Source organism: Engystomops pustulosus, chromosome 6 (genome assembly GCF_040894005.1).
Source record: "Engystomops pustulosus chromosome 6, aEngPut4.maternal, whole genome shotgun sequence".
Classification (NCBI taxonomy): Eukaryota; Metazoa; Chordata; class Amphibia; order Anura; family Leptodactylidae; genus Engystomops; species Engystomops pustulosus.
Genome location: NC_092416.1, coordinates 58603929 through 58618715, shown reverse-complemented (window position 1 = coordinate 58618715; position 14787 = coordinate 58603929). Strand labels below are relative to the sequence as shown.

Here is a 14787-nt window from a genome sequence, read left to right as displayed (position 1 = left end):
GAATGTATTTTTTACACGTGCAGAGTGTTCTTGGGAATAAATGACTTCTACTTCTAATGCCTGTTATTTCTATGGTTGACCTTGGATGAAATTTTGGGTCCAGGACATGGTAAATTAGTAATCAACAGGACTGGTATTTCAGACATTCTTTTCACATGTGTCCCATGTGAAACAACACTTAAAGATTTTACCTTAGAATGGTAAGTGTATAGTACAAGGTATAGGCCCTGGAGTGCTGTGTAACCATACCTTTGGATGTGTAGTGTGTAGTAGAAAGACTGTGAAAAGTAAACTTTTAATCTGTGCTCTGGGTGGGTTTTTAACCTTGAAGAGATTTTTGCAATTAACTGTTCCTCAGCCCCTCTCCTCTGATATGAGTTATTGCTATAAGTAGCCAACCAAAATCCTGATACAGCTTCTACTTCTAGCTTTGGGGATGGGCAGTGGAGCATCACAATGCAGAGAGCAGAAAGCTCTTCAGGCTAAGAGATCCACCCACAGTCCTTGCAGAGCTGCATTACAACTTTTTTTTGTAAATCAACAACTTTATTAAGGATACTTTGGAGATGCAATTAACACAACAAACACAGCACATACATGCATAAACATCAATGGCAAATATAACAATGGGCATGTAAAGTAAACCATATGTCAGCATATCCGAAATAGCAAATCCGAACAGGAAACTATTTCAAGTTTAAACAAAAAACCAAACACCCACAATGCACCTGCACCTATCCCAGGTGAGAAGCTATGCATACTATGAAGTATGTAGGACGGAATTTGGGGGACAGCACTGAATGGCAATTTGAGCCAATTATATCAACTAACATGGAAATTCTTATCATTTTCCTACAGATGTATATCCACTTCTTGAGGAGAAGAGCATTATTGATTGTTTTTATCTAGTCAATAACTAAGGGGGGGGAGTGAACAGACATCCAGAATTTAGCAACTGCTTTCCTGGCACAATATAGGGTTTCAGTGAGGAAAGTGCATTTATCACTTCACTTTGTCGCTACTAACAACAGTCAGGATCAGGGGTAGTGGACTCACTGTACCACTGTGGACAATGACGTAAGCATACGTCAAAAGTTTTGAGAATGATACAAATGTTAATTTTTACAAAGTCTACTGCAGTGATTTTCAACCAGTGTGCCGCGACACATGGTCAGGTGTGCCGCGGGGAAAGTTCCCCAAACTATGGTGCCCCCTGTGTTTTGTTTCCCGGCAATGCGCAGCGATGCGCAGTCACGGCTTCTTACAATGTAGGAGACATGTACAATAACACATGCGCAAGCTTTGACTCTCGAGCGACAAAATGACGTCACCGAGGCCGGCGCATCATCCTGAGAGCGGAGAGACTCTCGCATTTGGCCACCGCCAAGGTAATGCCCACCAATAATGCTGACTATATGAGCTTTTGCCTGAGTATATGAACTGTTGGCAGAATACTCAGCATATGAGCTGGTACTTTTAGTACTCCAGCAGTATACTGCATATAACAATGAGAAATGTAAAATGAGAAATACTATAGTCTTGAGGCTGGAGTACTACAAGTACCAGCTGATATGCTGAGTATATGAGCTGGCACTTGTACTCTGACCTCGTGGCCATAGTACTTCTCATTGTATCCCTTTATTTTGCAGTATATGAGCCACATAATTATCAGCACCATATACTAAAAACAGGGAGAAACTGAGAACTGTTGAGGAAGAGCTTCATGTGTGTCCTTCCACCATTCCTGCCAGGATATCCCTTTTGTGTTTATCGAAACAGGCCCAGGTTTCACACTGAGTGAATAAAATAAATTTAGAATCTATATTATTAACTATATGTATAATATGACGGTTTTAGTGTCATTTTGTGCTATTTTGTTTGGTGGTGTGCCCCAGGATTTTCTAAGTATAAAAAGTGTGCCGCCGCTCAAAAAAGGTTCAAAATCACTGGTCTACTGCATCAGGTTTTGTAATGGCAATGTGCATATACTCCAGAATGTTATAAAGACTGATCAGCTTAACAGCAATTAAGTGCAAAGTCAATATTTGCCTCGAAAATGAACTTTTTCCCCCAAAACACATTTCAACTTCATTGCCGGCCTGCCTTAAAAGGAGCAGCTAACATCGTTTCAGTGATTGCTCCATTAACACAGGTGTGGATGTTGATGAGGACAGGACTGGAGATCAATCTGTCATGATTAAGTAAGAATCACACCACTTTAAAAAGGAGGGCGGTGCTTGGCATCATTATTTCTCTTCTGTTAACCATGGTTATCTCTAAAGAAACACGTGCAGTCATCATTACACTTCAGAAAACTGGGGTAAAGTCATTTTCTCTGATGAATCCCCTTTCTGATTGTTTGGAACATCTGGAAAACAGCTTGTTTGGAGAAGACAAGGTGAGCAATACCACCAGTCTTGTCTCATGCCAACTGTAAAGCATCCTGCAACCATTCATGTGCGGGGTTGCTTCTCAGCCAAGGGAATTGGCTCTCTCACAGTCTTGCCTAAAAGCACATCCATGAATAAAGAATGGTACCAGAATGTCCTCCAAGAGCAACTTCTCCCAACCATCCAAGAGCAGTTTGGTGATCAACAATGCCTTTTCCAGCATGATGGAGCACCTTGCCATAAAGCAAAGTTGATAACTAAATGGCTCAGGGAACAAAACACAGACATTTTGGGTCCATGGCCTTAATCCCGTTGAGAACTTGTGGTCAATCATCAAGAGACGGGTGGACAATCAAAAACCAACAAATCGTGACAAAATGCGAGCATTGATTGTGCCAGAATGGACGGCTATCAGTTAGGATTTGGTTCAGAAGAGCTGCCAGGGAGAATTGCAGAGGTCCTGAAGAAGAAGGGTGAACACTGCAAATATTGACTTGCTGCAGTAACTCATTCTAACTGTCAATAAAAGCTTTTGTTACTCATAATATGATTGCACTTGTATTTCTGTATGTGATAAAAACATCTAACAAACATAAAAACCAGAGGGCAACAGATCATGTGAAAATATAATATTTGTGTCATTCTCAAAACTTATGGCCATGACTGTATACCTTGGACTTGCTGCGGCGTTGTACCACCAGGTTGCTCCACAGGCATGAGTTTGTCAGCGGTGTCGGCCAAGGCAAGGTGCAGAATTGCGAGGCAGAGACAGAGTCATGGACAGGCAGGGGGTCAGGAGAGGCAGCACAGGATTATAGTTGGGGACATAGTGGAAGTTCAGGTCAGGCAGCACAGGAGCGAAGTCAGGAACGGAACCGGGTCACAACAGGAATTCAGCAGACAATCACGAGGCATAGGCATAAAGCTTTCTCTACGGCACAAAGATCAGGTGGCGCATAAGGGAAGAGGCTTGATACTTATCACCTACAAAGTGCACAGAATGTGCACACAGCACTAAAGGAAGCATCAGGGATGACAAATCAATTGGTGAACATTCAGGGAATATTATTAAGGTAGTAAAAGCACATGGCCAATTTATGTTAAACAGTGGCCAACACCTTTAAAAATGTGGGAGCCATACTTTACATTTTTCCAATGCCCATTTTCTTTTACAAAAAAACAGCTGTGGTTCAAACACTGGGGAATCACTTCACCAGTCTCTGCCCATCTTCTCTATAGAAGAGAATGTGCTCATGTCTAATAATAGCAGCACTTAGCATTAGAAATGAGCACCATGGTGCTTTTGCATTGCAGTGAAGGCATTTTGCCAATACGGTCGTTTTCATAAAACAAAATGTAATGGATGAATATAATCTATGTCCTCTCTTGTTTCGCAATATATATATTGTTGCAATATATATTCTTTCTTGTTCAGGGTAGTGATGAGGAGCTTTCAGAAAATGAAGATGAGATTGAGATGGAGAAGTCAGAAAGTGATGGCAGTGACTATGCCCCCAATAAGAAAAAAAAGAAAAAAATTAAGGAGAAGAAAGAGAAAAAATCAAAACGAAAAAAGAAAGATGGTGAAGACGAAGACAATGAAGAAGGATGTGTAAAGGTAATATATTCTGATGGACCTCCTAATAATAACTTCTTAAAGAGGGCTTTCTTAGCCCATTTCACATATAAAGGGGTTGGAGTTTCTAGCCAGCACCAATTTGGACAGTAAGGGATATGGTGGTTGGACACAGACATGTCTGAATTTGTGGATAATTATATTTACACTCTTAAACAAGAAGGAGACACCATGTAAGGCCATCATCATTGCTTTTACATAAGCTTTTCCATTGACTCCTTTTTATTGTAGTCCCTAATGAAGTCCCTGCGGTATCTTATGGTGCTTGATGCTTCTGTGGAACTTTTAATACTTTTTATACTACTTTTCTTAAGAAACATTATTCTTTTTCCAAAGGAGCCAAAGACCTCAGCGCAACTGATGGAGGAATGGGGATTGGACAATGTAGACTACACCTTCTCGGAGGAAGATTATCATACACTGACTAATTACAAGGCCTTCAGTCAGTTTCTAAGGTATTGTTTTAGACCATTAAAGAGCCAGGAGAAAATCCAAATTGTATTAATAGGGTGATCTTGGCTGTGCATCCTCAAGCTATATGGGGTTAGGGCTTCTGACAGAGTTTGTTTTTAAATGTCTGTACAAGTTTTTCTAAAATTTTTATCATAAATGTAGTCCTCTTACTTTATGTTAAAAGAAGTTTTTGTAAACAGATGGCACAGTGTATATGGTACTTAAAGGGGTTGGCCATTTATAGCAAACTACAACCGGTTAAGTATAAGACTCAAATAGAGCCACCAGTAGTATACTTACCCTTTAAAAGTTTGCCATGGGTCACATGACCCCCGGATGTTGCACTTGGGACATCCTGTGTTCTGCTGGTTTCTGGCGGAATGGGGCCACGCAGTCATTACTGTTGTGTGGAAAAGTGCGTCCTGCTGCGTGCAGCCTGTGACTTCTATACATAATCATGGTAATTATAATATGGGTGACCCTATCAGGGTCCTATACTTACACCGTTAAAGTTTGCAATAAGTGGTCAACCCTTTTAAAGCTTAACCAAAGCTTTGAAGTAATTTTAAAATTTATTAGCACCTTCCATTTATTGTTACATGGCCACATGACATGATTAGCACAGTGCCACCTAGAGGCATAATCTTGATAACCTGCTGATGATTTACCATTATGAATTATTTGTTTTGTGATTATAGCTCATGTAGAAATAACAAATATTTTAAGGCTAATGTTACTTTATTATGATGATGTTTCATTTGATTGATATCCTTTTTAGACCTTTAATAGCAAAGAAAAACCCTAAGATTCCAATGTCAAAGATGATGACTGTGCTGGGTGCCAAATGGCGAGAGTTCAGTGCTAATAATCCACTAAAGGGAAGCTCAGCAGCAGCAGCCGCAGCAGCTGTAGCTGCTGCTGTCGAAACCGTGACAGTTGCTCCTCCATTATTAGTTGCTCCTCCACCACCTGCTCAACCACCTCCAATAAGAAAGGCCAAGACCAAGGAAGGCAAAGGTATGACCTAGATAGGAACCAGTAACAAGGCAAAACTACTTTTCTAGTCTCTTTAGTGGTTCTTCCAGAGGATTGACTGTGACTAGCATAATGTTTGTGAAGTTAACTTACATCCATTAAAGGGACCTCATTTTCACTAAAGACAGGTTGCAGAAGAATGAGGTCCCTGGTGACAGGTTCCGTTTGAAGGGATAAAGGAATTGCCTGATATGTTTTAGTCTTTGCATGGGTATAACTTGTGTGCAGTTACCACCATCCGCTACTTTCTCCACTATAATAAAGTAAAGTTGGTTTTGCAAGCATCAATTTTTATCATATCTATATACAGGCGGCCCCCTACTTGAGGACACCTGACTTACAGATGACCTCTAGTTAAAGACGGACCCCTCTGCCCACTGTGATCTCTGCTGAAGCTCTTTGAATGCTTTACCATGCAGTCCCAGACTGTAATGATTAGCTGTAAAGTGTCTGTAATGAAGCTTTATTGATAATCATTGGTCCCATTACAGCAAAAAATGTTGAAACTCCGATCACTGGGGCAAAAAATTTTTTTGTGTGGATCTACAATTATAAAATATACAGTTTTGACCTACATACAAATTCAACTTAAAAGCAAACCTTTGGACCCTATATTGTATGTAATTTGGGGACTGCCTGTATATCCTATCTTAAAAGCAGGTAATGGCAAATATCATGCAGGTAAAGATGTCTCTGATTCCTATAGTCAGTTAGAAGTTCATCCATTACAATAACATGCATAAGGAGGGAAGTGTCCTCCCCGAAATGTTGCTCGACCCTTGTCTGGCAACATAATGGAACCCTCTGTTATTCTTTTTCTGTGAATGCTCTATAACACTGCTTGTTCAACATAAAGAAAAAAAGCTCCTTACAGACAACACAATGCGCCAAATCAAATGTGGTGTAGAATTTCTATCTGAAATCGTGACATCACAGGTTTTTCATGTGTTGTGGCACATACCATATCCTATAGATGCCATCAATTCCCAAGTTGGACATTTATTTCACCTGTCAAAAATAAGGTTGGGCCCTCGCCAATCAGCAGAACCAAGGACCCTAATCCCTTTTCTTTCCCTCTAGCATATCTGTGTTAGCAAGTAGTTGTATGTAGCTATGACTGAGATTGCCTCCATAGATTCACACAAATACATGGGAGTTATGAAAACTGCACTCCACGACTCTGCCCTAGCACGAACATAGAATTTGAGGTCCTCCTCTTAGCTTTTACTTTAAGTCCTAGTAGTACATAACCATATAACCCTTTAACCTATCAAGAGGTTATTAATATTTAAGGCGTATTTTATCCTGTATCTCTTGTTTTTTGAAAAGTTCGATGATAACCAGTATGATTTCCATTACAACACTACATTGGCTCTCACCATCTTTTTTCACCCCCTGCTGCTGCGAAACACATTATCAGAATAAGTCTGATGTCTGGAAAGGATCTGTGTCCACTCCTGGGAAAGTGTCATATGGATGGTCAGCAACATCCCCAGTAAGGTATATTTTACACAGCAGCAGAGGAAGATGAGACACGTCTTATAAGTTCATTTCAGCAGAACCATTAGGTTTCCATCTGAATAAGGGCCTTAATTGAGAACAACTTTTCTGACAGAGATGGAACAAGATAGATCAATTGTAATAATATATTTCATGTATTAAATATCACATTACAAATTTGTTCTTTTTAATAACTTCATATCCTATATCCAGGGCCTGGTGTTAGAAAAAAATCTAAATCCAAAGATTCAAAGAAGAAAGCTAAAGGAAAGAAACTTGCAAATCTGAAGTTTAAATTTGGAGGAATGGCGAGCAAAAGGAAAAAAGGGTCTTCCGTAAGTACAAGTGTGTCAGTCGCTTTGACCATGTTAAACTGTACAAAGTACAGGCGGTCCCCTACTTAAGAACACTCGACTTACATACGACCCCTAGTTACAAACGGACCACTGGATATTGGTAATTTATTGTACTTTAGTCCTAGGCTACAATAAACAGCTGTAACAGTTATCACAGGTGTCTGTAATGAAGCTTTATTTTTAATCTTGATTCTTATGACAACCCAACATTTTTAAAATCCAGTTGTCATAGAGACAAAAAAAGTTCTGTCTGGGATTACAATGATAAAATATACAGTTCCGACTTACATACAAATTCAACTTAAGAACAAACCTACAGACCCTATCTTGTATGTAACCCGGGGACTGCCTGTATTGGATAGCATTCATGGATTCTATTCCAGGATTATAGCACCTCCAAGTGAGTTAGTAGGCATGTCCTCACACTGCTGTGTCCTTAGCTCTCTGCTTTTTTAACTGCCCTTTCCTGATGCCTGCCACTGGAGCTGGCTAAGGCCACAGCAGTGTGAGGACACCTCTTCCTAGAATAAAATCCAGTTTTGGCAGAAATTCTGCTTCACAGATCACACACAATGTATAGTTATACACTTCTCCATGGCTGCTACCCAACTGGGTCTACAGTTTGTATGGTTAACATTTCTTTTAGGTTCCTTTAATTCCCCCCCAAATTCACTTATTTTACATAATGAAAACCAATCAGAATCACCTTCTCCAATTCCCTTGTTATGGTCCAGTTACTTCAAAATATAGCTTCATTAATAAACCTGTATCACCTACAACACTGTGAGTAGAACTGACTCATAGCAAATAGTCTCAGTAACAAATCTGTATTGACAGACAAGATAAAGGATGCAGTGATGAGTCTATATACAATGTAATATAATATAATATAATTTTGGTTGTATGTCCAGAGTGAAGAGGATGAGAGGGATGAGTCAGACTTTGACAGCGCCAGTATTAACAGCTCCTCTGTCCGGTCGGATATTTCTGGTGGTCTGGGGAAGAAAACCAAACGAGGGAAAAAAAAAAATAAGAGGAGTAAGTATTGTCAGTCTTTATTTTTTAAGGTCCAGGAATGCCAGATAAGCCACCTAAGTATAGCTACAGACAGTGTCCATCTAGTAGAATGGATAATCAATATGGTTAGCCTTGTCCTTCCTGATCCACAGGTCATAGAGAACCGCTATTTTAAAGTATCTCTCACCTCGGAGGTCCTGTCCCACTTTACACAAACAACATGTTGATTTGAGTGGGTGCTGTATACTGTCTTACTTCCCTCCTCTTTTATTTTGCAATGAATGGTGACTTAAAGGAAACCTACCACTTAAAAGTGGTAGGTTTATACACATATACATGGCGCCATCTCAGGGTGAGCTGGTGCCAGAGCATATTTTTGTTAGGGGAACAAAGCCCCTATTGCAGATTTATAAGTTATATTAACTTATAACTCGGCGCACTGCACTTGGGCATGGCGCACCATGCGCGCACCCGTGCGTGCGCCGGATTCTAACGTGCTCTCCGGCACACATGCGCCTGCGCAACTTAGCACGGGGAAACAGGCCGTGCTAAGTTGCGCAGGCGCGCGTGTGCCGGAGAGCTCGGTGACGTCACCGCCTCTCCAACACTTTAGAATCCGGCGCACGCACGGGCGCCCGCATGGTGCGCCGTGCCCAGGTGCGGTGCGCCGAGTTATAAGTTAATATAACTTATAATTCTGCGATAGGGGCTTTGTTCCCCTAACAAAAATATGCTCTGGCACCAGCTCACCCTGAGCTGGTGCCATGTATATGTGTATAAACCTACCACTTTTAAGTGGTAGGTTTCCTTTAAAGAAAATCTACCACCAGGATCCAGTAATATAAAACAAACACACTTACATGGTGGTATTTGCATCCTCGGGCAGAATCTGCTCTTTTTTTTAGTTTGTCACACTAATTTTGCCGAAAAACATCTTAATTATGCAAATAAACCTGTGGGACTCCAGGGGCATCACCAGATTCCGTACAGGCTTTGTTGTCTATTAATTATGTAGTCCTCTTAAAATGCTTACTGCCCTTCTGCATTACCACATGTCTTTAAAAATCACTTTTTAAAAAGTTGCCACCTCCTTACCAGGGGTATATCGCAAGAGATATGCCTTTATTTTATCACTCAGTGACTCTGCCAACATCTCCCTCCCACTTTCCCCCCTACCTTCAGCCGACATGGACACAGCCTCACTGTGCACTCGGCTGAGGGAGATGCTGAAGATAAGGCAGGCTGTTTGTGAAAGTAAAAATCTCCTGACTAGATGCAAGCAACTTTTTAAAGGGAACCTGTCACCAGGACCTCATTTTCACTAAGGACAGGTTGCAGAAGCCCATCACACCTGCAGTGCACATATGCATTTCTGCCTTTTCTAAGCATTTGCATTACAATGTAATTGTGTGTTATAACTTACTCTTGCTCCATGACAAAGTAGTCACAGGGGCTGGACTTTGGTTTGGATGCATTTCAAAAAACAACAAGTGGCTTGTCTGTGTTACTCACTCCTCAGAGCTTGGCCCCCACCTTTGTGCTCCTGTACATCTCCTCCTCCTGCTTCTTCTAAGAGGTCACAGCCTGGTCAGCCTGAAATCAGTGGGGGAGGGAGGAGCTGTACAGGAGCACAAACATGGAGGCAGCCTGCAGCTCAGACAAGTCACATGTTGTTTTTTGAAACGCATGCAAACCAAAGCCCAGCCCCTTTGACTACCCCAGGATTTATACAATTATATTGTAATGCAAATGCTTAGAAAAGGCAGATAGGCATTTTTGCAATGCAGGTGTAATGGGCTTTTACAATCTGTCTTTAGTGAAAATGATGCCCCTGGTGACAGGTTCCCTTTAAAAAGTGATTTTTTCATAGTTCTGAGCTATGGATTCTTAAACACAACAAAGGTGGCACAGTATGAAGTGGGAACCTCACATGAAGTTTAATGGTGAAATCCTGATGACAAGTTACCTTTGATATTATAACCTACACAATAGAGATGTGAAATAAAAAAAAAGTTTGATTATTTAGTTTAGGTTTAAATACAGTAGCTTCTATAGAAAATATTTCAGCCTCATCACATCCATAACTGACTATTGAACAGTAATGAGAGTCTGTCATTATTAATATCATTTCTATCTAGTTGAAGTTGGAGATGGAGACGGATACGAAACAGACCACCAGGATTACTGCGAAGTCTGTCAGCAAGGAGGAGAGATAATACTATGTGACACGTGTCCTCGTGCCTATCACCTTGTCTGCCTGGATCCAGAGCTGGAGAAAGCCCCTGAGGGCAAGTGGAGCTGTCCACACTGTGTAAGAGCTTCCTTCATTGTGTCAAGCAAATGACTACTGGCCTAATAGAGACCTTGCAGAATATATTGGGATTTTTACAGGCCTAACACCTTCCTGAAGCATTTTGATTTCAGTCAGCTGAATTGTTGTCATGAAATACTTGTATGGCCTAAATATCTACATCCTATTTGGGCTTTGATACTAGTAGACACTACTATACATACAAGGTACTAAATATAAATGAGGACAATGACTTACCGTATATACTCGTGTATAAGCCGAGTTTTTCAGCACAAAAATTGTGCTGAAAAAGCTTAACTTGGCTTATACGAGTCACTGGAGATGCAGGCTACGTAAAATGAATGATAATCAATGATACAAGGAGCAAGGAAGTGTTTTGCTGCTCACCTCTGTGCTTCCGGTACACAGCAAACACGTGTCGGCTGCACTGTAGCGGGCCCGCGCTAAGGACAAGAGGGATGAATGAGTGCAGGGCTTAGGCGCTCATGACAGGGTCTGTAGTATGGCGGAGGTGCAGAGTGCCACCGCTAAAAGAGAACAAGGGGATGGCGCCTGTGTTACGGGAGCAGGTGCCCAGCAGAGTGACAGGAGCGTGAAAGGAGGTCCGAGGTGGCTGTAATCGAGCCTCACACTATGGGGGAAGATGGGAACGAAAGGGTGTCCGGAGCACACACACCTCCTGTGCCATCCATCTCCTTACTGCAAAAGGAGAATTTTTTTATCAGGCCACGATCGCGCCATTGGAGACTTTAACACAGCCTTGAAGTCTACTATAGAGGAAAGTTATCAGCAGCATAGCGCTGACCATTGGCTGTTCAAGCAAGCCCAGAAAGCTGTTGCTGTATTCTCCCTCAGCAATAGCTTTTTCCCCTAAAAATATTAAAGATTAAAATCTGTTTTAAGGCTTTATGCAGGTAGGAGGGCAGCATCAGGCATTTTATTACTGGGGAAGGCTGCAGGGCATTTCATTATATGGGGAGGCCGTTGGGTATTACATTACTAGGAGGCTGTGACCATTGCATTTCCCATGCTCGGCTTATACTCGAGTCATTAAGTTTTCCCAGTTATTTGTGGTAAAATTAGGGGCCTCGGCTTATATTCGGGTCGACTTATACTCGAGTATATACGGTATTTATTTAAATCCAGATAACACTGTAATAACAGACTTTTTTTTACAGAAAATGTTTTTAGAATAGCATAGTGCTGATTTAAAGGAGCACTCCAGTCACAGCAGATTGATTGAATTATGCATTGTGGAGGGCCTGAAGGGAGGAGCTGGACTCCTGGGAGTATCTAGGAATTCAATGAAAATGAGTCATACTTCTACTTTCAGGCCCTGCATCATGCAGTTTTCAATGATTTAGCTTTGACTGAAGTGTTCCTTTAAGGCTAGTGGCACTGATTTTAGATCTGAAAAATCCCTGCCCCGTTAAAATCTATTGGAGATTGCCAATTCCTCTGTTCAGAGTATGATCCGGATGGATGCCCCTCTAAATATATGGCAGGACAGAGCAGATTTTTACCAAGTATTTGAAACTTTGTGAACTTACTCTAAGGACTCATTGAAATGCAATGAATACTGACATGTGATATCCATGTGCAGTCAGTATTGTATCTCTTTTTTCCCATTTCCTTATATTATCCGTTTTCATGTCTGCAAGAAAAGCGGATGGGTTTCTAATCCAGTTACTTTCCAGCCCAGATGATTGCCTAGCAATATTTGAGAAAAAAAATGGACAACATACGGATGGCATCATGGTGCCATCTGTTTTGCCAATTCACTGACTTCTAAGGAGGCCCGCACATGAGAACGGATATTGCGATCTGCTACATTACATTATTTACTTATCCCCTAATTCACCATAATAACCTTCTTTTTGGACTCAGTTCATCAATTGACAACCTATTGATTGATTTGCAGTCAGAATTGTCTATTTCTTGAATATACAGTGTAGGCTTTTATTTCTCAATACAAATAAAAGATACTTCATTAACCCATCTTATATGTCCTTACAGTTTGGCACTAGAGTGGCCTAGGGCATATCCAATAGATCCTGGATAGTAAGAACCATAACTTTGGATTGGAGTCACAGTTCTGGTGTCACCTGGAAACGGGGATTCTGCTCTCAGAGAACAAGATAAATTCACTGTTAGATATTCAACAGCTGTGTTTGGTGGAGTGAACACAAACATGTGTGCAAAATGGGATGCAAACAGGCCTAGTTTCAGCACTGAAAATGGGGGGGGGGGTCGGTATTTTGCAGCCCTATCACCTAGTCTGGAACTGGGGGTTGTGGTGCATGCACCGTGCCTCCCCACACCGTGACTGTGCACAATAGAAGGCTTCAGGGGCCGTGGAGTTTGTGCAGCTAGTTTACTACATCTGCACATGGTTGTGTTCTTCTAACCTTAGCAAATTTCAGGAGTCTCATGCCACTGAAAAGGGGAAACAAAAAAAAGGTTATAAAGCCCCTTCAATATAAACCCTGGTAACATAATCCTTTATCTCTAGGAGAAAGAGGGCATCCAGTGGGAGCCAAAGGAGGATGAGGAGGAGGAGGAAGATGGTGGAGAGGAAGATGATGAAGAAGATGACCACATGGAATTTTGTCGTGTCTGTAAAGATGGGGGGGAGCTCCTGTGTTGTGACACTTGCCCCTCCTCCTACCATTTGCACTGTCTTAATCCACCTTTGCCTGAAATACCAAATGGGGAATGGTTATGCCCGCGCTGCACTGTAAGTGGCATTATTCCATCTTTACAAGCCACAGGTCATTGTCCACCTGCTTCATCCCGCTCTATTTAGATTTTATGTGGTTAGACCCTCTGTTCATCATATCCTAGAGTCTCCTAAAGTAATTATAGGCCCTTCTGTAGAACTGGATCAATATCTGTCTTATAATTCATTTGTTCTGCTCTGAATTATTCATAACTGCATTTTTACATTTCAATTCCACCTCTGTGTCATGCACACAAGATGCAAACAATGTGCATCTTCACATTTTATTGTGTAGGGGGAGCTTGTATGTTAGCGAGTTCAGTACAGAAATAGTATGCACATGAGATCATGTGATCAAAACATTGGAAGGCATTTTTTTTATAAGACACAAGCTAAGGTAGGTTTAGTTGGAAAAAATCTGATTCATAACTATCATATACCTATGTTTTCTCATTCCTAGTGTCCGCCTTTAACAGGCAAAGTTCAAAGGATTCTTCATTGGGTATGGAGAGAACCTCCTACACATGTATCAGGACCTCCAGTTGAGATTGATCCACTTATGCCACCACCAAAACCTGTGGAAGGCATTCCAGAACGGGAATTTTTTGTCAAGTGGGCAGGACTCTCCTATTGGCACTGCTCCTGGGTGAAAGAGTTACAGGTGAGAAAATATTTGAAAGAAGATTCAAAAAATGTAAAGTTCTGAAACCTGATGAAATTATTGTACATAACCCTCTAATGTATCACAATACAACACAATACAATTTTTATTTCAAGCGAAACCCTTATTGCTATAATAGTCACGGACAGATCTGATCTAGGTCTGTTAAGAACCCACCATAGAGCCCCGGACAATCGAGTGATTACTGCTTACTCTGTATTGAGGCTACTCCTGGGCGGAACATGACACTGATTTAAAAAAAAAAAAAAGAAAACTTTTATAATGCTCCACCCCCTCAAGCTTAGTGAATCACCCCTGCCTTGTGTTCAGCATTTCTTATGTCAAACTATAAAACGGCATAAAATTGGCAAACAGATGAGGTTATTTTAATTTGCTGACTTGACAAATTTAATAAAAAAAATTTTTTTTATCAGCTCGAGCTTTACCACACGGTGATGTTTCGGAATTACCAAAGAAAGAACGATATGGACGACCCACCGCCATTTGATTATGGTTCCGGGGACGAGGATGGCAAGAGTGAGAAACGGAAAACTAAAGACCCTCAATATGCAAAAATGGAGGAGAAGTATTATCGATATGGCATAAAGCCAGAGTGGATGATGATACACCGGATAATGAACCACAGGTAGGAAGTTTTTCAATATCGAGTGGAGCTGGCTATCATTGTATATATAATATTAGACAGACC

The 14787-nt window shown here is 41.1% G+C and overlaps 1 protein-coding gene across 6 annotated transcripts in view; it reads left to right on the top strand.

Annotated features, from left to right (window-relative positions):
• CHD5 (chromodomain helicase DNA binding protein 5) overlaps nucleotides 1-14787 on the top strand; it is a 145686-nt gene that overhangs the window by 63972 nt on the left and 66927 nt on the right. For all 6 annotated transcript variants that reach the window (XM_072156234.1, XM_072156231.1, XM_072156230.1 and 3 more), the window contains exons 3-11: nucleotides 3826-4008; nucleotides 4363-4481; nucleotides 5258-5496; nucleotides 7228-7349; nucleotides 8282-8408; nucleotides 10526-10698; nucleotides 13211-13435; nucleotides 13878-14078; nucleotides 14513-14724. In XM_072156234.1, coding sequence (XP_072012335.1) covers nucleotides 3826-4008; nucleotides 4363-4481; nucleotides 5258-5496; nucleotides 7228-7349; nucleotides 8282-8408; nucleotides 10526-10698; nucleotides 13211-13435; nucleotides 13878-14078; nucleotides 14513-14724 — 1601 coding nt within the window. The remainder of the gene's footprint in view (nucleotides 1-3825; nucleotides 4009-4362; nucleotides 4482-5257; nucleotides 5497-7227; nucleotides 7350-8281; nucleotides 8409-10525; nucleotides 10699-13210; nucleotides 13436-13877; nucleotides 14079-14512; nucleotides 14725-14787) is intronic.